The following is a 24,926-nucleotide window of genomic DNA, read 5'->3' as shown; positions in this document are numbered from 1 at the left end:
GAGTGCCTTACAACCATGGAGTTCATCATCAAATTCGCACAGACACACGAGACGTTTCGGCTAGCCGAAATCGAGGCTCTCGCTGTCGTCGAAGACGTCGACCTGACTGTCATTGAATACAGTGACCAGGTAGGGCTCACTTACATGCAACATTTATGATAGTGTCCGCTCACACTGGTCTCCAGTCCCCACTGTGTCTGGTTTCTCTGCCATCGGTCGAAGCAGCACAGAAACTCATCAGGCGATCCATCCTTGCGCAATCAATCCATGAGTTTTGGGCAAAAGGCGCAACCCTTTCCGCCCTCCATGAATCAAACAAGACACGGACCGCCCATCTATGGCCACAATACAAGGAGCCCTCCTTCAAGTTCGACGTCGAGTACTTCCAGGGGGCGCGCACCGCTGCCCAGCGACTGGCCATCATCAACTCGTTTGACTACCTGCCCTTTGACGGGCCCATACGCATGAAGGACCCCGACCATATCTTCACCGTCTTCGAGATCTGGCCATTTGACAGTGTACCCCTGGGCATCGAGAACCCAGACATGGTGTACCTTGGCCGATTCGTTGCTGCCTCATCACGCGACGTCATCCTCAGATTTGACCTGAAAAAGCGAGGGTACATCTCCACCACCAGCATGGACTCGGAGCTGTCACTGGTCACTGCCAACATCGCGCTGGCAGCGCCGGGAAAGCTCTTTTACGACCCTTTCGTCGGCACAGGCTCGTTTCCCATCGCCTGCGCGCACTTCGGGGCCATTGGGTGGGGTAGCGACATTGACGGACGTAGCATTCGTGGCACGGGCGGCCACAAAAGCCTGCGCGGCAACTTTGAGCAATACGGCCTACAGTCATGCCTTGGCGACGTTTTTTCCGCAGATTTGATCAACTCCCCCATAAAGAGAGGCAGAAGAATATGGGATGGTATTGTTTGCGACCCCCCCTATGGGGTGCGAGAAGGCCTGAGGGTTCTTGGCCTCAGGGACCCGGAAAAGACCCCCTGGCTCATCGAGAAGGGGAAAAAGGACGGATCGTAAGTGACGGGGCGAATCGATGCACCAGCACCCCTCCTTGACTGACGGGGAGTATTCAGCCCACACTGACACGTCTCAGGTTGCCGGACTTCGTGCCGCCCAAGAAGCCGTACAGCTTCTTCGCAATGCTCAACGACATCCTCATCTTCGCCTCTGAAACCCTCGTAGACAACGGAAGAGTATCATTTTGGATGCCAACAGCAAATGACGAGGAGCTAGAGATACCCGTGCCGACGCATCCATGCCTTGAAATAGTGGCTGTCTGTGTCCAGGTGTTCAACAAATGTACGGCGCCCCTGCCTCTCTCTTTGTTTCAACAGCCTTCCCCGGGCCAGGCACTTTCTTTATACCATATTGAGATTCCTTCAACCACTCTACGATGATTACTCGTCTGACTTTGCACTCTAGGGTCCAGGCGACTTATCACGTATCGGCGGATACCTGACAGTCAGGTCACCCCATCGGCGCTCGAGTCATACCACGCCACGGGCAAGGCCGACAGCATCGGCACAACCGCTGACGAGTTGAATCCATTTCGGCGTGGTTACTTTAGAAAATTTGAGGCGAGTGAATAGATGGAATGGCACAATCCAAAAGAGGAGCGTCAGAACGGTACTCGTATTGGACGTGATGACCGCCTGTGGCCAGAAAACTCGTGCTTCTCAACCAGCTGTCGAGGAGTTCAAGCGCAAATTTCCTCTCCCATCAAATGTAGTATATCGTGCCCTTCTGGCGTAGGACACCGGGGTAGGCGGCGTGTCCGGCCGCCGGCGAGCAGGCTGGCGGGGATGCCGTCTTCCAACACACAATCATATATCATTCCCGTTACATCCCTTCCGTCGCTAAATCAAGGTATCATGCCACTTGGGGCGTGGCAAAAGACGTCACCGGAACTCCGTCGCACTGAAGCAGCCCCGGTTCGGGACGTGCTTCAACTCCAGCTGCTGAAACCTTGAGGACGCTTGTTAGCCAGCCCTAAAACAAGTAAACAAGCATGCGACACTCACTTCTCGCTTTTCGAATGAAAGTATATCCCGCTCACCTCCCCCTTGAGCTGGTTGAAGCAAATGTAGTAGAAGCCCTCAAAGCTCGCTCCAGTGATGGTTCGCACGCGGTGGTCAGGAACCAAGAAGTGCTCTTTCCAGCGCATGAAGATGTTCTCTCTCTGCGCGACGTCATGTATAGTAACGCGTCCCTTTCGAGCCTGCTTGTGAAGCGGTCTAAAGGCGCTGAACTTGCCCCAGTGGCTCATGTCCGTCTTGTAGCTGGCTCCCCAGTCTTCGTGCAGCGTCTCGAAACCATACTTGGAGCCAATGATCTCGCCCTCGAAGAAGGTCGTGAGCGTTGGATGATCCTCGGTGAGCCCTGGACGGTACTGCGTGTGAGCTTACGCCAAGAAACGGGAGGGTAGCGCCATGGTCTGTACACACCCTGTATACGCAGATAACCGCACAAGAATGACTCTCGCATATCGACGTGCTTGATCTCCACCTGAACGTCGTAAACTTGTCTCTCGGATTGCTGCGTGCCATGGAATTTGCTACCGGGGCGCAAATAAGATGAGGGTAGGGTCGGAATTGCCTTGCACGTGTTAGTGATGCCCTGTATCCGAACACATCACGTGCCCCGGGGGGGGGGGGGAGAGGGTCTCGACTCACACGCAGGTTTGGCACATCAGAGCCCATGGAAGGGGAAGAGAATCGGTCATCATCGTCATCGTATAGTGTTGAATCGGCGGAGTCGAAATCGCGATACAGGGACGAGCCCGAGGTACCGTCTGGCGACGGCCGCGATCGCGAAACTGGAGCGGCGCTCATGTGGCTCAAAGGCCCGTCTGGGGCGATGCCGTGACCCTTGGAAATGTCACCATCGGGTGCGCTCGGGGCAGGTGAAGTGACGCCAGTGACGCTGGAGTGCGGACCGGGCGAGACAGTGGTAGCTCTTGACGAGGGTTCCACCGACGCTCCGCTGCCGAGCATCAGAGCGTCAGCGGCGGCTATGTCGTCGGCGCTGGCCCGGGCAGTCGAAGACGACGGCGATGGTCCATCGACGGATGAGCTGGGCTCGAGATGCAGCGCGCCGGTCTCGGGCAACTGGGTGGCGGCGTGGGTTTGGCGGGTGGGGTGAGGAGATTGTTGGACGTCGTCGGGACACGTCGAAAAGGCGTACGGAGGAGGGGAAGACGGCCCCGGTGGCGGGTTTGGAGACGGTGTCGGCATCGTGGCGTTGCAGGAGAGTCGGATGGGTGGTGATGACGGGGAGGTGGAAGCTCGCAGTCACGGCGGGACCGACGTGTGCCGGGAGTGCCAGCGAGATCGGGCTGCCTTACGCGACAACGGCAATAACGGGGTGCACGAGAAGGGCGAGGAGGCGCGGGAAGGCGAGCATAAACGGCGTAAGGCGTGTGCATGCGACGGCCGCTGGACGAGACTGGCGATGGTGAAGAATGGCTGGCTTCAGAGGTCGGGACAGTCGAGCTGGGGTGGTATCATGGGCGTCGGTCGGTCAGGCTGCTCAGTAGCGCATGGCCACAGAACAGACAGAGGGCCTCGTCGCGGGGGCGGAAAAGCAGCGGATTGCGCCGAGGAGGAGGAAGAGGAAGAGGAGGAAGCAAGGGGTGTCGGGCGCGTCCAGGCGCAGGGCAACGGTGATGCAAGGCGGACGAGGAAGAAGGGGCCTGTCTGCTGGATGGGCGAAGGGGATGGAGTTGTCTGGGTGCGAGTGGCTTCGCTGACGACGGGAGGCACGGGGTGGATGAGTTGGGTGGTGGGAATGGAAGACGGACTTGGACCCCGTTCAGTAGGCCCGTCACTGACAGTTGCCTGACCTCAGTTCAGTGCCGTAGATGCAGCGCCATTACAGCACTTGCAGGCAACGCAAAGTAGCACAGGTAGGGGCCCCGGCGGCCGGCCGGTCGGCGGTTGGCACGACCTAGTTTGCACGCGGACGAGCTGTGCCAATGCCGCCCGCCCGCGCTCCTGAGGTGGCTGCGGTGGCGAGGGCCTATTCGCACCGTATGATGAGGTACCAGGGCTCCCAAAGGCTCCGCACCGCATCACACCATCCGCCGATCACCGGGGTTCCGCAGTGAGGGACGGCCTGGGACAGTGCGCCGCTCGGAACGCATCCGTCGAGGACCAGTCGAGGATGAGCCCGAGGGCGGGCGGTGGCACCCACCCCGAAGGTCGACTCGCTCAAGCCACAGCACTGCAGAGAATCCTTTCCAGGTTGGCAGCATCCGGTGGGGTGTTGGCAAGGTGTGTGTGCAAGGCACCCGCCCGGATTACTGTACTTCGTCCCTAGCAGCCCAGGTTATGGAAGTTGTTTGCACCGCTGGATTCGGACCCGAACGGCGCGTGCCGGAACCCCAACTGCACTCGGCTCTCGCACGCAACCTATTGGGCTTTGCCGACCGTAACCCTGGCCCAGTGCCTCAGAGATGCAGTCGCCCAAGGTATTTCCCCAAGCCTTCAGCGCCTTGGGAGATGCAGAGACGAGGATCCTGGGCAGCAGAGCGAGGCTGCAAGCACAGGGTCCTCGCACGCACGCTTGGTGGTGCAGAAGCCCTCCGCCCTGACGCCGCTGCGGGATGGGTTGTGCAACCTGGAACGCATGCGCGCCGGGCTGCCCGCATTCGACAGCCGGGTGGACGAGCCACCGGCCACCTGTACGGTTGGGTGCGTGCTCGCTGTCCAGGGCGCGCGCTAACTGGGAGCCATCCATCCCAGGCGCCCATCCGCCATCCACCTCATCCAACGTCCCGTCTGCAATAGCGCATGTCGAACGCCGCTCACCCTCCCCATGCCTGACCGGTGGCGGGGATCCGCCCGGAGCTAAAGTTCTTTTCACACCTGCATGTCGAATTGCCCGTTTTGCCCGTGTCTGTCTGCCAAGCCCAACAGCAAACGGTTGTGGTCCGTGTCCCGACCCAAGACCTGCCGCGCCGAATGGCAGGGGACACATGCCCATGCACCCCATATATCTGTTGTGTGCCCCCGACCCGACAACACGCACAATTCATTCTGGAAGCGCTCTACTTCGTACCTACTACATAATACCGTACACGGCATCTTTGTCTGTGCGTCAAACAGGTGACGGCACTAAACGTATCGCAGCCCGCCGTAGAACCGACCCCAGCAGGTGCGCTCCCGGCCCTCGTCGTGAGGCTGCTAGGTAACGTAAACGCGACGACTGCAAAGTGATTCACGTGCAATGCAATGTTTGCTGCGTGCACGCCACGACGTTGCTGGTCTCGACTGACTTTGCTGTGCGCCACACGAGGCCTTGCTGCCCGACTGCTAGGGTCAATCCTTGCGGGACCCAGGTGCGGACCAAAGTCGCAAGGTAGATTCAGCCATGGACCACGAAAGTCCACTTCGGCACTGGGAGCGCAGTCCGTCATTTGCGGCTCTAAAGACAGCATCAAACAATAGGCGTCCTCCAAGCAGCCTCCCACGCCGTCTGCTTCCTTGACTATATCAGCTCCGACGGACAAGCAGCTTCGGTCCAAATACCGGGTGCGGGTATCAACCATCCTTCGCCCCAGTGTTGATGCCTCTATATGTGTTGCCGTAGCCTGCCTTTTTCGTGCCCAAGTTTCCCGCTTCCCTGGGGTCCCAGCCCATGGGTTGTCTCATACCCGCAACCGAAGACGATCGCCATGTCCAACGCCCTGCAGTAGCACGAGAGCCCTCTCGTGATTCCAAGCGAATTTGAAAAGTACCTTCCTCAGCCTCCGACATTTCGCGGTTATTTAGCTTCGCCCGGGGGGGGGGGAGCCATGTCGGTTTCTTATCATTGCCCTGCGACCATCCGACCCGATTACCCGTGGTCCGACTAGATAGGCTTGATTTTGAAGTGCAACGAAATCAGGCTGAAGACCAGAGCCTTGAGGTCTTGCACGAGGTAGTAGAACACGCGGAGGCCCTCTGGGTCGGCGGATTCGGTCACGTCCACGAGCGAGCCTATCTTGGCCGTCTGCCAAGCGGTCAGCAGTTGTTTCATGGACACCCTCCCCAGAGCGTACCTCGAAAGATATATGGTCATTCCCCAGCCGGATTTCCAACTCCTGACGCCCATCCTTGTTCTTCTGCGGCCACTTTGAATCGTCTTCCCTGTCTCGGGTGTTAGAGGCCATTTGGACGCCTTGCCTGGTGACAGCTCCGCTCACTTGATGATCTCGCTCGACGTAATGATGCGCTTGATCTCGTCGACTATGACAGAGCTGACGCACACTATTGTCGCTGATCAGCGTTGCCGCGCGACTGCTGGCGAGGCGATCCACTGCTCACTCTCTTTCCTGATCAAACTGTCATTGCGGTAGTTGGAATTGTTCGCGTATCTCGCGACGGCGCTGCGGCCATCTCCCACGACGCGGAAGTCGAACTCTGGAAATAGCAGCGTTAGGGCTCGGAAAGATGGCGGCGGAAGAGCCGAGATGCGACGAACCGAGAAACTCATGACCGAAACGACCCATGTGCCCCGAGCTGTCACCAGATTAGTATGCATGATGAACGAGAGCTGACCGTCCAGCGTACTAGTATCGGATGTAGAACGGTTCGTTTGAGGCAGGCATCGCGGCTGCTCGGCGTGGGTTCTCATGCGCCGACTTGTTTCGTGAGGCCGGTCTCGTTCTTGACCTGTCTGTTTGTCGCTGGAGCTGCAAAGTGACGGCGGGGCGCAAAGAAGGGACGGACGTCAGTGCAGCATTAGCTAAGCGACCGGATGCGAACCAAAGTGGGGGCCGACAGAGCCTCGTGCCTGGAGCAGGTCGCCAAGCTAGGGAGAGAGACGACGGTGAGAGGGTCCTCTGGAGGAGGAGGCGGGGGGGGGGGGGGGGGGGAGGTTCCCCCTTGCACGTGACTCGCCCAGCTCGTGTCGTTGGTGCCACCTGTTCTAGCAATGCGGGCGGCGGGCAGGGCCAGATCATCTCCCAAAGGTTGTCTGTCTGTTGACCGAAGCTGCTTGTTACCCCAAGGAGCCGGCTCACGCAACAACCTTCCGGTCAACAAGGACTGGCATACTGCCACAACCCTCCTGCGACGCCGAATGGGCTCGATACGCCCTTGTTCCTCGTGAAAGCTCCCCTCGCCGGCTTTCCGCCCTTTGGGCCCGACCCCTGAACCTCCCCCCTCCGTCCACCTTCTCGACTCGAGGCGACGACGACTATAGCAGAAGCCGGTCGCATCGAAAAACCAATTCTCCCCGCCAACCTATCCTCGAGCATAGAAGATCCGTTGCCGGCGGCCTCCCTCGACCATGTCTGGCTTCCTTGAGAATGCCTACAGCCTGGTCCACCAGGACAATGCGGCCGACGTGCCGTCCGTCTCGGACCTGCGCATGCAACTGGAAAAGGGCACCGACGAGACCAAGGTCGAGACCATGAAGCGCATCTTGACCGTGATGCTCAATGGCGACCCCATGCCAACGTTGCTCATGCACATCATCCGATTCGTCATGCCCTCCAAGTACAAGCCCCTCAAGAAGCTTCTGTACTTCTACTATGAGATATGTCCCAAGCTGGACTCGAGCGGCAAACTCAAGCAAGAGATGATTCTGGTTTGGTAGGCATCTCCCACCCGCTCCGTGACGACTTTGCGGCGGCTAACGTCAGCCCTCGCAATTAGCAACGGCATCCGGAATGACCTCCAGCATCCCAACGAGTACATTCGAGGCAACACTCTGCGTTTCCTCTGCAAGCTCCGCGAGCCAGAACTGATTGAACCGCTCCTTTCCTCGGCGAGATCCTGCCTCGAACATCGACATGCGTACGTGCGCAAGAACGCTGTATTCGCCATCTCCTCAATCCACATTCATTCTCCGTCCCTCATTCCCGATGCGGCCGAGCTTATCGCGACTTTCCTTGAGGGCGAGACGGACGCCACGTGCAAGCGGAATGCGTTCGCCGCGCTGGCGAGCATCAACCATGACGCCGCTTTGCTGTATCTGAGCTCCGTCTTCGACGGCATTCCAAACGCTGAGGAGCTCCTCCAGCTGGTTGAGCTCGAGTTCATCCGCAAGGATGCCGTTCAGAACTCACAAAACAAGGCGCGGTACCTGAGATTGATCTTCGATTTGTTGGAGGCTGGTGCCTCAACCGTGGTATACGAGGCTGCCTCTTCCTTGACGGCTCTTACCAACAACCCCGTTGCCGTCAAGGCTGCGGCCGCCAAGTTCATCGAGCTGAGCATTAAGGAGGCAGACAACAACGTCAAGCTCATCGTCCTCGACCGAGTCGATCAGTTGCGCAAGAAGAATGAAGGCATCTTGGATGACTTGACCATGGAGATCTTGCGTGTCCTTTCCAGCACAGACATCGATGTCCGAAAGAAGGCCCTTGGCATTGCGCTGGACATGGTGTCGAGCAAGAACGTCGAGGAGGTCGTCTTACTGTTGAAGAAGGAGCTGGCGAAGACTGTCGACCAGGAATATGAGAAGAACGCGGAATACCGCTCTCTTCTCATCCACTCTATCCACCAATGCGCCATCAAGTTCTCAGAGGTCGCCGCCAGTGTCGTGGAGCTCCTCATGGACTTCATCACGGACTTCAACAACGCTTCTGCTGTCGACGTCATCAATTTTGTCAAAGAGGTCGTCGAGAAGTTCCCCGCTCTGCGCAAGACCATTGTCGAGCGATTGGTGGCGACTCTCAGCGAGGTTCGCGCCGGCAAGGTCTACCGAGGGATTATGTGGATTATTGGCGAATATTCTCTCGAGGAGAAGGACATTCGGGACGCCTGGAAGAGGATACGAGCCAGTTTGGGCGAAATCCCCATTCTGGCCTCAGAACAGCGACTGTTGGAGGAGCAAGATAGTGAAGACAAGCCTGAGGAACATGTCAACGGCCACTCGAAACCCTCGGCACCCAGCGGGTCGCGAAAGGTCCTGGCAGACGGTACATACGCCACCGAGACGGCACTTACCAGTCAGTCGTCGGCCGCTGCCAAGTTGGAAGCCGTCAAGGCTGCTCAGAAGCCGCCACTGCGACAGCTGATTCTTGACGGAGACTATTACCTGGCCACCGTCCTCTCGTCTACGCTGGTCAAGCTTGTCATGCGCCACTCGGAGATCTCGGCCGACAAGGCGCGAACCAATGCCCTGAGAGCCGAGGCGATGCTCATCATGATTTCGGTTCTGCGCGTTGGCCAGTCTCAATTCGTCAAGGCGCCGATCGATGAGGACTCTGTGGACCGTATCATGTCCTGCGTGCGATCCCTGGCCGAGTTCCAAGAGAAGAAGGAGTTGGAAACGGTATGGTTGGACGACACCAGGAAAGCATTCCGGGCCATGGTTCAGGTCGAGGAGAAGAAGCGCGCAGCCAAGGAGGCATATGAGAGGGCAAAGACTGCCGTGCAGGTCGACGACGTTGTTCAGATCAGGCAGCTCTCCAAGAAGAACGCAACCGACGGTCTCGACGAGATGGAGGTCGACCTGGAGAGAGCAACCGGAGGCGAATCGACGACCGAGGACCTCAGCTCGAAGCTCAGCCGCGTCGTGCAGTTGACTGGCTTCTCCGACCCCGTGTATGCTGAGGCATACGTTAAGGTGCACCAGTTCGACATTGTCCTCGACGTGCTTCTTGTGAACCAAACTACCGAGACCCTTCAGAACCTGTCGGTCGAGTTTGCGACGCTCGGCGACCTCAAGGTGGTGGAGCGGCCGACAACTCAGAACTTGGGGCCGCACGACTTCCACAATGTGCAATGCACCATCAAAGTTTCGTCCACCGACACCGGCGTCATCTTCGGAAATGTGGTATACGATGGCGCCCACTCGACGGACACCAATGTTGTCATTCTGAATGACCTGCACGTGGACATCATGGATTACATCCAGCCCGCGACCTGCACAGAGACCCAGTTCCGCACCATGTGGACCGAATTCGAGTGGGAGAACAAGGTCAACATCAACTCGAAGGCGAAGTCGTTGCGGGACTTCCTGGAGCAGCTGAAGGCGTGTACGAACATGAACTGCCTCACCCCCGAAGCTAGCCTGAAGGGTGACTGCCAGTTTCTGAGCGCCAACCTGTACGCCCGCAGTGTGTTTGGTAACGTCGCCCCATCCCTTAGTCGGAAACTTGAAACTTGCAACTAACTCGTGCATAGGTGAGGATGCGCTCGCCAACCTGAGCATCGAGAAGGAGGGCGAAGATGGGCCCATCACGGGCTTTGTCCGTATCCGAAGTCGATCGCAAGGCCTTGCGCTTAGCTTGGGCTCTCTCAAGGGACTCAACAAGATTGGTTCCTCGTGAGGAATTGATCTAAGCGTTGGGCCTCTCGGTCCACTTTGAGGGACAGTCTGGTAATTTCGTGCGCGGAAGTTATACATACACACGGCCAAGATGGAGAACGGGGAGGGAAAGATCCTGGCAGTTATGCTCGGTTTTGGCGGGCTATCCTGGTTCTTGGGCGGTGCAGGAGTCATGTCGCGAGGAAGCAATGCTGAAAATTAGAAGGGACACCCACGCAGTCACGAGAAAGGTGGAGGGGGGGGGGGACGGCAAAAAGGCTGGGTGGTAGACGACGTATTTGAGACCACGGCTCTTTTTGAAGGTGGTTCGTCTTCAGATGCATGAATCGAAATGTTGACACATGCCTGCGGCTACGTATGAATAAGCCTTACCGTGCCTCACCTTACAGTCTCTCGGGAGCGGGCACCAGGGAGGCACAACGGAGCCATCCAGTCTGGGAGAAAAAAGGCGGGGGTATATTGAACAACAATCAGACCTATGTCAAGGACCAAACGACCAGTACAAAAGCAAGGTAGCCCCCAACTCCGGGAGGCGGGCATCCCGCCCACATGTTGAAACGACATGCGAACACAATGGGGGCCATATCCAGCCATGATGAAGTAACGCTCAGAGAAACCAATCATTCGACGAAAGAATTGGAACCGCACATGGATGCAGTGGTGCGTTTGCGTGGCCAAAGAGTGCGGGACGTGGAGGGCGTGCGCGCGCGCGACCTCGCACCGGCCAAACCGAGGAGTTTACGAAGTGCCGGGCAACGAAAGCACTTGTTGCGCCGCTCCGTAACCTCTGGCCAACGACGCTATCGGTTGAAGACGAGGGCGTTGACGATGTGATCTGTCTGCCAGCCCTGGTCTTCGAGAGATATGCCCTCCTTGAGCATCTTGCCCATGTAGGCTATCCGTATCTTTTTGGTAGAAGGGGTCTGCACGAGAAGCATTGCATCAGCCACCTAGGTGTATGAAGGCGCCATCGACCTAGGAGCAAATGGCGAGGGTCGAGTCTCACGGATTGGACATGGCTCTCTTACCGCTGATTCAGACGCTATGGTCCGTATGACACTTCGGACTGGGTCCGTTTTACCAACCGAGACTTCGATATCACGACCCGAGTCACTCAGACGCGCTCGGACTTTTATTTGCTCCCGCGCATCGAGCACACGCTTGCCTTTTTCTTCCCGCCTTCTTTCAGCGTCGTCTGCAGGCATGTCGTCGAAATCAGCCGCTATGGTCTCCCCGGCGCCTGTAGACAAATCGCCGCCCTTGCCATCGGGGTCACTCTCGTCGGCGAGGTTGGTAGGGTCGGCGACTACCCACTGGGGCAGCTGGTAGTAATTCCCGAGCGAGTCATAGACGCCGTTGGCGAGGTCGCCCGTGGGCAACGAGATTTCGGCGGCGGACAGGATCGATTGCGCGGTGCCGAGGCCGTTGAGGCCGTCGTCGTTTGAGTCTTCAGTCGCAGGGTCCCAGAGGACCTGGAGGGCAGCATGGATCGTCTGCCATATCTCCGGGCGGCCCGTGACTCTAGTGTCGAAGAACTCGGTGCGCTCCTTGTCCAGATCTCGCCGCGTCCACCTGCGATCTTTGGACGCCCATTCGTGTTGGCGCAAGGGCTTATTGATGTGCTGATCGAGCGGCCCCTGGTCTCGGCGGCGGCGGCGGTGGTGAGAAGACGCGGCGGGTTGGGCTGCGCCGTGGCTGCTGGCCTGGACGCCGTCTGGCAGGGTCAGGGGCGGAGGATTGATGTGTCGGGCGGAGGAATTGGGGGCACCGCCTGGGTATGGCGAATTCGGGCCCGAGGAGCGAGAAAAGCAGCACCCCTGCGAATGCGGAAGAGAAGTATTAGCTCAAGGCACGGCGCATAATCGAGGATTTGGGGGCGCCACGACGGACAGCTGCCTGGAGCTCTGGAGCTGTGGACAAAGAGGGGGGCAGGAGCATACCATGACGAGAGAGTTGAGGCGTCACCAGCGACGGGGGGCCCAGACGTCGTCGCTCTTGTCGCAACGGAGGGGATTTCGTCGACGCGATGCAGGAAGGACGGGGCGTATTGTTACGGCCAGTCCATACCAACCACAAGAATTCAAACAAATGATATCGTCAGAGCGTGGAGCTGGAGGGCGGCCGTCAAGTGAGGCTCGCCGCGATATCAGTGCGAGTACGGGCACGTAGCACCGAGCTGGGTCGCAGCAGCAATGATGACGAGTCTAGGCAGTGGTTGCGTCGAATGCGTATGCGCCCAAAGGAGATGCGGCAGGCAGCCCTAGACGAGGAGACGGGGCCACGACGACAAGCGAAACGCGAAGCACAAGGACAGCCGGGTTCGCATGCGGATACGAGGCGAAGCTGGTTGGCAGGAGGCAGATGCGGCAGACGGCAGAGAAAGCGAAGGCCGGCGCGTTGCTGGCGGGAGGGGGAGACTCGAGATGGGTGACAGGCCGGGGGCTGGCCGTGACAAGGTTCGAAAGGGGCGGCGGTTGAGGGCGAAAGGAAAGGATGAGGGGGAACACGAGTGAGGTTGAGGTGACAGTTGGAGGCTTGCCGGTCCAGGCTGGGAGAAGCTCCATGTTTCCCACGTTGACTGCAGTCATGTCACCGGCGCCGTTTGCATGGCCGGGCTGGACCTGCGGCGGTACATTTTCCTCCTGCCTACTAGGTACCGTACGAACACAAGTGTACCCGGTGCGCCGTGCCACGTTTCGTACCCAGGGTCCCAGGTCCCCCCCTGCTGTACCCGGAGCGCCTCGTGCCCACCCGCTGCCGGAGAGGTAGCGGAGCTAGCCTGGGTACCTCCTATCTGGCGCGCTCGCGGTACTCGATACTCGAGACACTGGAGGGCAGCCGTGCCACGACCCGAGGCAGGTGTGCTGCAACCCTGCCCGGGCGCCGATAGTGCCTAAATTAGCAGCCAGCGGGGGGATGGACGGGATGACGGGTAAGTTCCATGCACTGCACTGGATGGATGACTGGCGGCAGACGGGATGGGACAGCGGCCAAAACGATGGCGGCGGCCGGCAGAGCGCCACCCATCCGGTAAAGTAGTTAGTTACCTCCAACCCCTCCTGCATTACAACGAAGCTCCAGTCTCCATCAACCAACCGTGTGAGCAGCGGGATTGCGTGCCGACAGCCCAGCAGCAGCCGTTGCAGGAGCAGCACGAGTCACGTACAGGGTTCCCCAAGTAACTACTAAGTTAGTACCTGGAACACAATCAACATGGATCACCATGGGCCCTGCTGGGTGTGATGACGCCCACACCATGGTGCCCATGACGGTCGGTGCCCATAACCACGTCGTACATGCCTTAGGTACCATACAAGAGGCCAGACGCGCACGCTGGCTACCTAGTACCGACCGTCTCAACATGGCATGATGATGTGATGTCGCTGACGCTGCCGCGGAGGGCTAGTCCCCGTCTTATTATACGAGGACGAGCGCCCCGGTTCAGTGCTGTATCTTGACCATGCCGTCCGTTGGCGCATGTCGAAATGGAAGCCCACCCCGGGAGCCCAACTGCCACAAGGCCCAACACCTGGCTGTCCAACAGCATGCGAAACGGGCCATGACGGCGATGGCGCGCAGTGTTACTTCGTACTTACCTTGGCCAGCCGTAGGGAACTGTGTCCACCAGGGGTCAGCCCGGCTTTGTTCGCCTGCCCTGACCCCTGGCCCCTCGGCGTGTGCGTGACAACTCTGTTTGGATGCACCATCAGCAACTGCCGTCGCACATGCGCATTGCCATCAAAGAAACGTCATTGTTCCCCAGCGAGGCTTGGGGCTTGAAACACACCTCAAAGCCTCCACGATGCGGATAGGAAGAGCTTGAGTTCCCGGTGGCCGGGAGCGGAGGCCGCGTTCAAGCTTTCGTAGCCAACTCTACACTCACGACCCGGCATATCTAGGCATTTCAGTCTTCACATCTCCGGGCCCCCCTCCAGGCTCTGCCCGAGCGTGCAAGCAACGACAGCCAAGGATGCTGGGCCACCGCACAAGGGACGCGCACCAAGGCCGCCGGGACAAGCCGGCGCGCAAGCGGACGTCGCCTCAGTCCATGACAATGATGCGGCGGCAGCGAGACTACGAGAGATGCATTGCCCAACAGCGAGCAAGAGGCAGACCGCTCAACGGCCGGTGGCGGTGCGGCGATGCCTGGTGCATGCTCCCCGCTTGCCGCCGCGACGATGCTCCGACACGGGCCGTGCGAGACCGGGACAGGAGCCGGGACGGGCTTTGGGTCGACGACGTCTGGCGAAACTTTGCCCGCGACGTGGCGGAGAGCATCTGGCCAGGAGAGGACCTGCGCACCCTGGGCTCCCAGCTGGGGGCCTCCCGACAGCGGGCAGTCGAGGCGCTGGCCGCGTCGCCCGAGGTGCGGCTCGCGTTTGTCCGCTTCAAGGAGCTGTGCAGGCCGGGGCGCCTTGAGCCTTCGCGCGGACAGCTCCGTGAGCTGCTCGCTTCGCTGCTGCCACGGTTGCACGACGAGTACAAGCGGGAGGGCGCGTCGTCGGCGTCGTCAACGGTCTACGAGAATGGGGACTGGGCCAGCGACAGGCACGCCGGGGCGCGGGGCGGGGACGAGGATCCGGGGCTGCGCGGCGCGGCGATGCACTTCCTGCTGCAGGTCGAAGCGTGGCCACGCTCGCAGCAGCAGAGGCGGCTCCGCGACTGGTCGTTTGGCGGGCGCAGCGCCGAGGGGCTGGCGGCCGTGTTGCTCCAGCTGTGGGCGTTGGACGACGAGGCGTGCCTCGAGACGGAGGAGGCCGTCGACGAGCAGCGCTGGACGGAGCTGTGGGGCGAATGGCTCCAGCAGCATCCGCCGTTGCCCGAAGCCGAAGCCGAGGGTGAAGCGGCGGCAGGGCCAGCGGGCCGTGACGTCGTCGTGGTCGTCGTGCTCGAGGACGACGGCCTCGACGCTGCTGACGAACAGCGACGGAGGCTTCTTCGGCGAGGTGATGAAGGGCATCGGGGCCGCCCATGTGGCAACGCCCTGGGAACCGACCAAGGCGTGGGCTGCGGTCGCGGCCGATCTGTGAGCAGACACACAAGTCCGGTCATGCCACTGTCATGCCACCAACTCGGACGTGTGTGTGTGTGTGTGGGCGTGCGCGTGTCGGCAACTCAACTCATCAGGAGTGAGACGAGCCGGGTCCAGCCGAGGGTTGAGAAACTCCCGTCGAGACTGACAGGGGGGGCTGGCCACCTAAAGGAACCACTCCGGAGGTGGGTAGACAGGGCGGGACCCCTAGTGCGGGGGGTCCCCCCCTTGAAATTGTCCCGGACGAACCAGCGGCCTCTCTTCACATGTTGCTGCTTGCTCCCCCAGCCAAGTGAGTTCCCTTCCCCAGACCCGGAAGCTCTCTGATGAGCTGGGCTGGGCTGTGCTCCGTGGTGCAGTGTTAGTAGCGGACCTTGTTCCCTCACCTTCCGTACTGGAACTGCTTGGGCACCCGCTAATTGCCGAGTGCAAGGTTGGCACCTACGTCTCTGGAGCAGGGGCACAGCACCACTGCATGACAGCATTGTGCGTACGGGTGGTGGTTCGATGGGATTGAACGCTTGCTTGCTTTCCCGCGGGGCAATTTGACCCCCATGGCAGTCGCGACCCGATCCCATGATACCCAGCTCGCACCTTCCCCGTTTCACACCTGCCTTGCCTTTACTCCATTGTTAGCACTTCGCCAACAAGGAATTCATACTGCTGCACACACTCTCATTACACGCTCCTCCTCCATCCTTCCTTCTCACCCACCGTCCCATCGCCGTCGCCACGAGACCCGATTTCTGTCGTCCGGAAGCCAACGCTCACCGGCGTGCGAACCGTGGTGGCAGCCCTCCAGTCAGTCGGCAATACCACTACCATCGTGCTCGCTCCTCGCCCCTCGCCCGTGGCCCTCCCTCCGTCCCGCCACGCCCCGTTGCCAACCACGCCGACACGACACTGTCGCCTCCCGATCTGCCCCCCACGTGCGCTGTTGCCATCACCATGTACCGCGCCCCCAGGAGCTTCTCGACCTCGGCCAGAGTGCACCCAAGCTTCCTCCCTCATCTGCGTCACTCTCGCCACATGCCATTTCGCTGGTACGCGCGCCCCCTGTCCCGTCACGCTCCTTGTACTCCAATTTGTTCTCCTCGTTCTTCTCCCCGATGCCTTCGTCTACACCGCGGTCGCCCCGGAACACGTGAGCAGAAGTCGTTGTACATGGGCAGGCATCTAATCGCTGAGAGCGGCATTTCTCAACGGCGGCACAGGGAGAGCGAGAGAGTGTGTGGGCATCGTTTGAAATATCACCCAGGCTTACCCATCTTTGCACACGCACAGGCTCAAACCGATACTCGCCGTCTCCATTGTCGGCCTCGCCGTAAAGACCTACGCCGACGTCGCCGGGAGGCGCCGTGACGCCCGGCTGCTCGCCGCCGAGCGCGATGCCGCCGAGCAGCAACGCCGCAACAACGACCTCATGGACGTCTACGGCGACCGCTCCAGCCTCGAGGCCCTAGAAAAGGCTGTCGAGTTTTACGAGAAGCGACGCTAGCGACTGCTGGCGGCTGGAACCGCCAGACCCGTTCGTGAGCGCGACATGGGCAGCGATGCGGGGATCAGACGACCAGGACCGTCGACAGACAGCAAGGAAAAACACAAGCATCTTTAACTGGCGTTTCTGGAGCATTGGCATCGAGCGGGTAGCATGGCAGGCAGGGCAAGGCGTTTTGTTTTCCCTCGGATATTTCAGGACATATGTTTGGGTGCCTTCTCTTCATTCATCCTCAAACGTATCGAAATCACTCCCAATATCTTGGCATAGCGTCAACAAAGTTGACTATTGGAATGGACAGTAGGACACAGACAGACTTGATACAGCATACACACGCTACGACACGCAAATCAGCCTTGCTGCGTCTCACCGCTGGTTGAAAGCCCGAACATATGAGATGTGACCCGGTTTCCCGCACGGAGAACTGGAAGCCGGATCCCCCTCCTTTGCGAGTGCTCTCTGCTTATTGCTGCAACCAGCCTTTACACGGCCATCTCAATGCCGCAGCTCACAGGACAAGCGTGGCGGCAACGGCCAAGGTGACGACCGACCAGCCCAGGAACGCAACGGCACGAGTCGAGCCGCTGGCCGCGTCCTTGGCGTTGGGCATGACGCACGCCGCCTCTGCTGTGGGCGTCTTGTCCGAGTCGCCTGACGGCCCCCACAAGGTCACGACGGCCATGGGCAGGCCTGCGGCCGTCTCAAACGCCGCCTTGTCGGTCCCGTCGTTGCGGCGGAAGAAGGTCGCGTTGCCGCGCAAGACGGACGACATGTCTTTTGCTGCAAGACTCAAGGGAGCACAGACAAAACGTCAGCCAAACACGTGGGTCGAGATTCGAGAACAAGATACTCTGCGCAGCCTAAGACAAGCAGCCCGCGCCATGACGGCAGATGGGCAAGCAGCAGACAAAAGTGACAAGGGGGAGGAGGGTTCCTCACCGGACAGCGAGAGAGCCATGGCCGTCTGCTCGGGCAGGTCGCGCAGGCACGCGGGCTTGGTGCTAAACTCGGGGCACGAGTCCTTGGCGTAGCCGGCCACGGCATCCTTGGACAGCTGGTCGACGCACTCGTCGGCGACGAGGCCGCTGCAGCTGGGCGTCTTGCCGCTGCCCCAGCGGGTGGCGCTCGAGGCCTTGACGTCGAAGGCGTAGACGCACAGGTGCCAGGTGTCGCTGACGTTTGCGAGCTCGCCGCCGGCCGGCGGGGCCAGCGACATGACGGTGGCCGTCTTGCCGTCGCCGTCGAGCCCGCCCCTGACGCCGATCTTGAGCCGCCAGCCCTCCTGCTCCGAGCCCGGGTACGCCTTGGTCACGTCGAAGCCCGTCATGTTGGCCGTGCTGCTGTTGGTGGGCGAGTCCAGCACCTGTTGCCACGTCTCGCTCGAGATGTCCTGCGCGTTGGGGCCGGCGTAGATGGTTGTCTTGTCGTCGGCAGCGCAGACGAGCGTGGCCAGGCCGAGGACGGCCGCCATGGTCGCAGCGTCGGCTCGCATCTTGCGCTGTTTGGCTGTCGGGACCTGGTCTGTCTGCCAGCGACGTTGCGTTGGTCAGAGCTGCTTGAGCCGGCGACGCTGTAGCCGCGCACAGAGGCGACTCAGGGGTCTGTCTTTACATACCACTTGGTGAGTTCGAGACGGCGATGGCACCCGAGGATATCGCGGTGACCACGAAGATGAGCTGTTCAGGATGGAGAGAAGGGAAGATGAGCTGTTACCGCCACCAAGCACTTGGTATCGGGAGGGCGTGATGCACATCACAAACGGCCTCCTGGGCGGGACGTACCAGACTTATACCATGGCGGCCTCCGGCGTTGCACACGCGCAACCCCCCAGCAAATTAGGCACCTGCCCCCCGACCTGCCTGGTCCGCGATCCTCCTCCATCTCGTCAAGATGCGGCGGTCCACGGATGGGTGCACATGTAATACGCCAGCGGGCCAACCTATATCGCCGCCCCTTGTCGACGACCAGCCGCCCTCTGGGGCGACGAGCGATCCATGCCACGGCCGGTGACACGCCCATGATGCAAAAACAAGGGTTCAGGCCAATCGACGCCGCCGCCGAGGAATTGGCATTGTCCAGCTCGTGCGGAGAAGGGCAGGCCATCGGGCTTGGCTGCAGCCGGTTCTAGAAAAAGTCCCTTGCGTATCGTAGTCCGCCGTGCCAGGAAGCAAGCCATGTGGCTGTGCCATCCATGACATCTTTGTCGGAGACGCTCATGGTTACTGCTGTTATGCACTGTCCACCAATCTGGGTTCGAAGGAAAGGGGTTGCGGGCCTCCTTTTTCGACTTTGCAAAGCCTCCTGGACCCTACTTCAGCCGGATACAAATGCGTCGCCGCACAGTCAAATCACCTGGGCGAGCTGCTTGAAGGCGCATATGCAAATCAAACAGACGTTTCCCGAATTGCGCTACCTGCCAAATAGTGTCGACTGCTGTGCTAATACCCTGTCCCGTTCCCTGTACGTAGTACCGCTATCGTCAGCGCTCGGCGATGCCTGCAACAGGAATGGGTTAGTTTTGTTTGACGTCTGCGACACGAGTGCTTCGCGCAAGAGCCAACAATCATCCACTTACCACGCAGTCCCGACAAAGCGAGACATATCCCTGGACCAACATCCTGCAGGTCATCATCCATCAGCGACTGGTGGCCAGGTCTCGTGAGCACAGACGCCTTGCTCTGCAGTGCCGGATCGCCAAGTCCTAAGCAGGCCGTTTCCGTGTGTAAAGCCAACGCGAGATACTCCAAAGCAATAGTGACTACCATGTGCATGTCAACGTGCCCCATGAGCAACGACGAAACTGTGTTGGCATAAAGGATCAGAACTGGTGTTAGCACAATGCCAGAACCGTGGTGTATGGAGAGCAACATACCGAAACTCATAGCCTCGAGGTAGGCCAAGCCCAGCGCAGTCCGTTACTCAATATTAGGGCAGGGGAGCTCTTTGCGCTTGATCTTTAAGCGGTGAGCAACCTGCTCGGCCAGCTTGTTCGCGAAGCCCTTGGACACATGTGCCACAAACTTTGGCGTATCCGCCATCCTGTCCACGCACGTGGCCCACGCCGCGTAGTCGACGCCGTCGCAGAAGTACTTGATCATGAGTTTGCCCAGTTCCTTCTGAGCAGGGTGCTCCAGCACCAGGGCTTCGAACGCGTCGGCGAAGTCCTGTATCGTCAACATCTGGGCGGAGACATCGTCTCCGGTTCGAAAGAGAGCTCGATGGCCGTCGCCAATCGCTACCTTGAGACACTGGGTCATGAACTTTCCCATCTCCTTGCTCAGGAATCGGTCGCACAACTTGAAGACCTCGACAAAGTCTCGCATGAGCGTCTTGGGACGCTGTGACTCGGGGTGCGCCAGCGGTCTGGGCGCTGTGTGCCGCGTGATGGTCGAATAGCTGACGGCTAGACCGATGTAAAAAGCCATGTACTTGGGATCAATGTCATCGAACTCGACCCTGTTGTTCAAGGCTTCGGCATAAGGCTTGTTGAGGCACGTGTCGAAGTATTCCGAGCTCTTGGTGAGGATGCTCTTGTGGACGACAAAAACCTCGCTCTTCGCCACAATGTCGATGGCGTTTGGATTGTCTCTGTGGCAGTACGGTCAGCAAATGCAACGAAGAGGATGCTCAAGACATGCCCTAGGAGCAGGTGTTCCTGTTTAAACAGAGAAGCCAGGCGCTTTTGCAAGTCCCAGCGAGAAGGGTCGTCTGGAAACGACGGGTAACGGTAGGGGAACATGGCGCGGAGAGCTGACGAGAGGCGAATCAGAATCAGAAACGTACTTGACGAGCCAGCAGGTGCGATAATCCGCGAGCAGGACTGACGGCGGTTTCGGCTCCGCGTTAGCCTTGGGCTTCTTACGTGTGAGAGGCATTGATGCTGGAGATTTCGGCCGACCTGCAAATGAGACGGATGACGGACGAGCAGGGGAGCTAGACGAGCTGGAGGCTAATGGCAGTCGCGACCTTGCCTTGCCTTGCCAGTGCTCGCTTTCGTGGCACAGACGGAAGGACGTGGTGAGCCGCCGACGTGGTGGTAGTGAGGAGGAGGCGAGAGGTTGCTTTCTGCGGCCGAAGGCGAACGAAGGCGAGCGAAGGAAAAGGTCGAGGTGTTGCGCAGGCGTGAACAGAGAGTAGGGTAATGAAAACACGCCTGGAACAGTGCGTCGCTGGCAGCTGGCAGCTGCTCGCTGGCCGACGCAGCTGTGCACTGCAGCATGCGTTCAGTCAAGTTCGAGTTTCTCGGGCAACGGGCCGCACACAGCTGCTGACGCGCGCGCAAGAGCAAAAGGAGGTTGATGCCATAAATCTAGCCGTATCGAAGTATGAAGCTGCGTTGCTCGCGCGCCGTTTGCCGCTCATCGGGCTCTCGGCCTGCGTATCACCACCCTCTCCTGCTCGAGCTCCCAGCCAACGCCATCGTTTGCCTTGAGCTCGGCCCAGGTCGAGCCCGTCATGCGCTCGAGAAAGTCCGTGTCGACGGACATGTACGTCTTGCCGATGCTCTTGAGCGCGTGCAACCGCACGCCGGCCTCGGCCCACTCCATGACGCGCGCCTTGTGCCCGTCGACGGCTCGTTTCACTCTGTAGAAGAGGAGCGAGTTGTCGTGCACGAGCGCGGCCAGCGCGGCGCCGACTTTGCCGTCCCGCAGGCCGTACCTCTGTCGCAGCGCAAACGCCTCGGCCAGCTGTCGCCGCCGACACGCCGTGTCGAGAACCAGGTAGCCAACGACCTCGTCCAGCTCCACCGACGTGAGGGGTTGCTGCGGATGAAGGGCGCGCAGGAGATGCAGGATGGCAGGGTGGTAGGACTCGGGCTGCTTTGCGAGGACCGACAGACGGATGCAGAAGAGATACGCCTGGACGGCGAAGTCGTCGCTCCGCTTCGACGCCACGATGCCCTCGCGGAGCTTGCGCAGTGCTGCCATGACATCCGACAGCGCCTTGGTGTTTGCTGGATTCTCGAGAGCTTCCACCGACGCGCTCGCCGGCGCTGCCCGGGCCCCCGCGGTCTCGCCTATGGCCAGGGAAGAGAACCTGCGGAGCAGCTCGTCGCGCTGGCCTGCGTCGGAGCAGAATGTCATGTACCGTTCCACGATCTTGGTGTAGTACTTTTCCTGCGTCTTGAAGTCGAGGAGCCTCGAGCATCGCCACCGTCAGCGCCAAGGAAGCAGGCCGACATCCGTATCTCGACGATGGGGCCGCTGGTGTACCTACCGCGTGTCTCCCTTGGAGGGCAGGCCGAAGCTCTCAAGGGGATCTTGCTCAACGGGCTTGAGCCTCCCCCATGGCCCCGAGGGGATCTTGGCGCCTTTGTTTGGCATCACCTCTCTCAGCTGCCAGCGACCACCATGCCTGCATGGGCGCCAATACAGAGTGGCAGAGCGGCAGTCGGTGCAGTTGGCCGCGTTGTCCACCGTTGTTGGACGTGCGGGCCGAGACGACGTTGAGTTTGTGGCTGCAGTAGACGTTGGCGGCCTGCATTACAGTGGGCGTTGGCGCCGCCCTCTCCCTCGAAGCTTTATCTAATCGCCGCCCCACGGCGAGCTTTACACCTGCAGGCTACTTAGGTACCTGTGTCCCCGGGGTGTAGGTAGAGCACGACCGGGACCCGGCCTTGAAGTTCACTACAGCGCAACTTGGCTACATGGACTCGCGGCGACAATGATGAGCGGCATCTCGAAGTCAGAGGGAGTCGAGTCATCGCAGATTGTTATCAACGAGCCTGTCCGCATTCTCTAGGTTTATCGGATATAGTGTACCATCTAGAGCTCCACACGTCTTGGCCGCCACACATCCGCGCAACCGTGGGTATCACAACACTCGCTTCACTTCATCGCAAGCTGTACGCTCGACAAGGCAACAACAGCAACGGCATGCGCAGACCATCAGGCGTGCAGCCGCTCCGCCACCGTGACAGTGTCCCAGTTGGACGGACCAAGTGCCTCGTAGCCGCCGCGCTTCGATATCACTCGGCCAAGTCCCTGATGCACCTCGGCCTGGAAGGGAGCAAATGGAACCCGCTCGCCGTCGATACTGATGTATCCGTCGTCCTGGTCCCGCGGAATGATGCGGTATGCCGAGATCTTCTTGTACGCCACGTGCGGGCTGTCAAAGAACTTGCCCGTCTCGACCGACATGAGCGTCTTGGTTGCCGTCACCGGGGAAAGATCGCCGTTTATCGTCACGAGATCCATGCAGCCGTCCGACGCGACCGCTGCGGAGAAGAAGTTGAGATCCGGCGCCATATAGGCCATCTGCGACGTCCTGTTAGCCATGGGGGATGCGAGCCGTGACTGCGCAGACAGGTCCGGGTCCCTCACGTTTCCGCAGTAGAAATTGCCAATCTTGTCATAGGACACCAGTTCCCAGCCTTCGGGCAGAGCATCCTGGACCGTCCCGTACTTGAGAGGTGGTAGGCCCTCGCCCTCACCCCCGCCCTCGCCGTCCTGGTCGTTGGGCGTCAGAAACGCTTTCCGGAGGCTCGCGTCGCTGGCATGGCGCTTGTAGTGCTCCTTGACGCCGTCCTTTTGCTCCACCTCAACCTTGACTGCCAGGTCGCACGGGTAGCACCTTCGGCGGAAGACTCGCGTGATGACGCCAAAATCGAAACGCTTGCTGCCCATCCACCGGAGGTGCTCGGTGCCCAAGTCGCTCTCGGCGATGATGCCCAGGGATTGGGAGAGAAACGATATCACGCGTCGATCGCCTTGGGTAATGGACACGAGGTCGAGAGGCGTCACGACCCCCTTGATGATGGCGAGGGCAGCGAGGGCGGGACGGTGGGAGCCATACAAGTTGCAGGCCATGGCGTTGCCCGAGCCGCAGGGGATGTGACTGACGGCGATCTTGGAAAGTGCCCTCTTGGCGTCGGGGCGCTTGGCTAAGCCGTTGAAGATTTCGTGGGGTGTGCCGTCGCCCGAACAGGCCACGATGGTGTCGTACTTGTCGATGTCGGCCTTTTCGACCAGGCCAACGGCCTCGCCTCCCTTGGAGAGCACGACGTCGTCGATGTGCATCCGAGCCGCCTCAAAGAGTGGCTTCGCATGTCTTTCCCACTTGCGCAAGCCCCCTCCGGGCCCGGCGTTGGGGTTGATGAGCACATACGCCCGCTTCTGTGGCTGGGCATCGCCATAAGCCTGGGAGACGAGGCTAGATGCGAAATCGTCGGGCGTGGACCCATCAGCGGGCGGCTGGTCCGACGCATCGAGGTCAAACGTCCACGTCTCGAGCTTGATGGAAGTCTTGGAGGGCTGCGCCGCGTAGCTTATCTGGAGCTGATGACCCGTGGCGCCGGCCCAGAGAATGTTGTAGAGCGGAACAAGCCTGTTCCCGGATGCATCTGCGAGCATGCGGCGCATGCATGAGCGGGTGTGTCCTGCACGCGCTTCTTCAAGGATGTCCAATTACCTGTCGCTATCAAGCAGCACGCAGAACTCCTGGGCTGCTTCTTCTTGGCTGGAGGTTCTGGAAGGCGGGTGTCAGCCAACAGCAACCAAGGACTTTTTAACATTTCTAGAGCCATGACGGCAAGGCGACACATACCGGCTATGACGAGGTGCTTCTCGGCAACGGTCAGGGTGCGGCCGCCGGGGAGGACGAGACGCACGGCAGCGTTGACATTGCGCGGGGTGCCATTCTCGCCGTTGGCCGTCGGGCTCGCGTGTCCGTTGCGGCCGTTGACAGCGGAGGCGGGCTGCTGGGTCTCCATGAGGCAAAGCTATCACATGCGCCGCGCGATGCGGTGCGCCGCGGCAGGCGACCCGACGTTGCTGGTGCTGGCTGGAAGAGGTGCAGTAGCTGGAGGAGGGTTGCACAAGGCGGCGACAGGGGGAAGTGAGTTCCCACAAGAGAGGAGGGCAGAGAAACAAGAGGTGCACGGAAGCAAGGTAAGGTAAGGTAAGGCGAGGCGAGGCAAGGTCGGAACAGAAAATGGAAGCCCCGGGCAGTCAACGTCGAAGCGCGGCAGGATGGCAGGGCAGGTAGCCTAAAAGGGGAGGCGAGACGCTCGCACGTGCCCGTACCCTTCAATGCAACCCGGAGCAGCCAGGGGACAAGACAGAGGAGGGCAAGGTCAAAAAAGAAGCTGGCCGGGCCCAACGCGAGCGACAAC

The 24,926-nt window shown here is 60.0% G+C and overlaps 10 protein-coding genes across 10 annotated transcripts; 3 read left to right on the top strand and 7 right to left on the bottom strand.

Moving 5' to 3' along the window:
- Positions 1-15: 15 nt before the first annotated feature.
- On the top strand, positions 16-1,609 carry PLICBS_006885 (uncharacterized protein; the record flags this gene model as incomplete). The annotated part of the gene is made up of 4 exons (XM_018320266.1): positions 16-129; positions 186-1,033; positions 1,114-1,319; positions 1,443-1,609. 4 exons carry the CDS (start codon positions 16-18, stop codon positions 1,607-1,609), a joined length of 1,335 nt encoding a protein of 444 aa, XP_018180163.1.
- A 309-nt stretch (positions 1,610-1,918) lies between these two features.
- On the bottom strand, positions 1,919-3,253 carry PLICBS_006884 (uncharacterized protein; the record flags this gene model as incomplete). Its single annotated transcript, XM_018320265.2, has 4 exons — positions 1,919-1,985; positions 2,042-2,399; positions 2,465-2,615; positions 2,693-3,253. 4 exons carry the CDS (start codon positions 3,251-3,253, stop codon positions 1,919-1,921), a joined length of 1,137 nt encoding a protein of 378 aa, XP_018180162.1.
- A 2,617-nt stretch (positions 3,254-5,870) lies between these two features.
- On the bottom strand, positions 5,871-6,510 carry PLICBS_006883 (protein mago nashi; the record flags this gene model as incomplete). The annotated part of the gene is made up of 5 exons (XM_018320264.2): positions 5,871-6,011; positions 6,061-6,148; positions 6,205-6,268; positions 6,326-6,421; positions 6,483-6,510. The coding sequence occupies 5 exons, from the start codon at positions 6,508-6,510 to the stop codon at positions 5,871-5,873; spliced, it is 417 nt and encodes a 138-aa protein (XP_018180161.2).
- A 782-nt stretch (positions 6,511-7,292) lies between these two features.
- Positions 7,293-10,284, top strand: PLICBS_006882 (coatomer subunit beta; the record flags this gene model as incomplete). Its single annotated transcript, XM_018320263.2, has 3 exons — positions 7,293-7,597; positions 7,661-10,080; positions 10,139-10,284. The coding sequence occupies 3 exons, from the start codon at positions 7,293-7,295 to the stop codon at positions 10,282-10,284; spliced, it is 2,871 nt and encodes a 956-aa protein (XP_018180160.1).
- A 799-nt stretch (positions 10,285-11,083) lies between these two features.
- PLICBS_006881 (uncharacterized protein) lies at positions 11,084-12,226 on the bottom strand (the record flags this gene model as incomplete). Its single annotated transcript, XM_018320262.2, has 3 exons — positions 11,084-11,206; positions 11,312-12,100; positions 12,224-12,226. 3 exons carry the CDS (start codon positions 12,224-12,226, stop codon positions 11,084-11,086), a joined length of 915 nt encoding a protein of 304 aa, XP_018180159.1.
- A 2,027-nt stretch (positions 12,227-14,253) lies between these two features.
- Positions 14,254-16,813, top strand: PLICBS_006880 (uncharacterized protein; the record flags this gene model as incomplete). The annotated part of the gene is made up of 3 exons (XM_018320260.2): positions 14,254-15,121; positions 15,216-15,309; positions 16,600-16,813. The coding sequence occupies 3 exons, from the start codon at positions 14,254-14,256 to the stop codon at positions 16,811-16,813; spliced, it is 1,176 nt and encodes a 391-aa protein (XP_018180157.2).
- Positions 16,814-17,321: 508 nt separating this feature from the next.
- PLICBS_006879 (uncharacterized protein) lies at positions 17,322-18,284 on the bottom strand (the record flags this gene model as incomplete). Its single annotated transcript, XM_018320259.1, has 2 exons — positions 17,322-17,593; positions 17,753-18,284. 2 exons carry the CDS (start codon positions 18,282-18,284, stop codon positions 17,322-17,324), a joined length of 804 nt encoding a protein of 267 aa, XP_018180156.1.
- Positions 18,285-19,728: 1,444 nt separating this feature from the next.
- PLICBS_006878 (uncharacterized protein) lies at positions 19,729-20,688 on the bottom strand (the record flags this gene model as incomplete). Its single annotated transcript, XM_065601077.1, has 2 exons — positions 19,729-20,401; positions 20,597-20,688. The coding sequence occupies 2 exons, from the start codon at positions 20,686-20,688 to the stop codon at positions 19,729-19,731; spliced, it is 765 nt and encodes a 254-aa protein (XP_065457149.1).
- A 483-nt stretch (positions 20,689-21,171) lies between these two features.
- Positions 21,172-22,137, bottom strand: PLICBS_006877 (uncharacterized protein; the record flags this gene model as incomplete). Its single annotated transcript, XM_065601076.1, has 2 exons — positions 21,172-21,952; positions 22,031-22,137. The coding sequence occupies 2 exons, from the start codon at positions 22,135-22,137 to the stop codon at positions 21,172-21,174; spliced, it is 888 nt and encodes a 295-aa protein (XP_065457148.1).
- A 564-nt stretch (positions 22,138-22,701) lies between these two features.
- Positions 22,702-24,524, bottom strand: PLICBS_006876 (sphinganine kinase lcb4; the record flags this gene model as incomplete). Its single annotated transcript, XM_065601075.1, has 3 exons — positions 22,702-24,155; positions 24,224-24,280; positions 24,359-24,524. 3 exons carry the CDS (start codon positions 24,522-24,524, stop codon positions 22,702-22,704), a joined length of 1,677 nt encoding a protein of 558 aa, XP_065457147.1.
- Between the last annotated feature and the right edge of the window lie 402 nt (positions 24,525-24,926).

This window comes from Purpureocillium lilacinum (assembly GCF_023168085.1).
Source record: "Purpureocillium lilacinum CBS 284.36 DNA, scaffold_5, whole genome shotgun sequence".
NCBI classification, from domain to species: domain Eukaryota; kingdom Fungi; phylum Ascomycota; class Sordariomycetes; order Hypocreales; family Ophiocordycipitaceae; genus Purpureocillium; species Purpureocillium lilacinum.
This window is presented reverse-complemented; position numbering and strand designations above follow the sequence as displayed.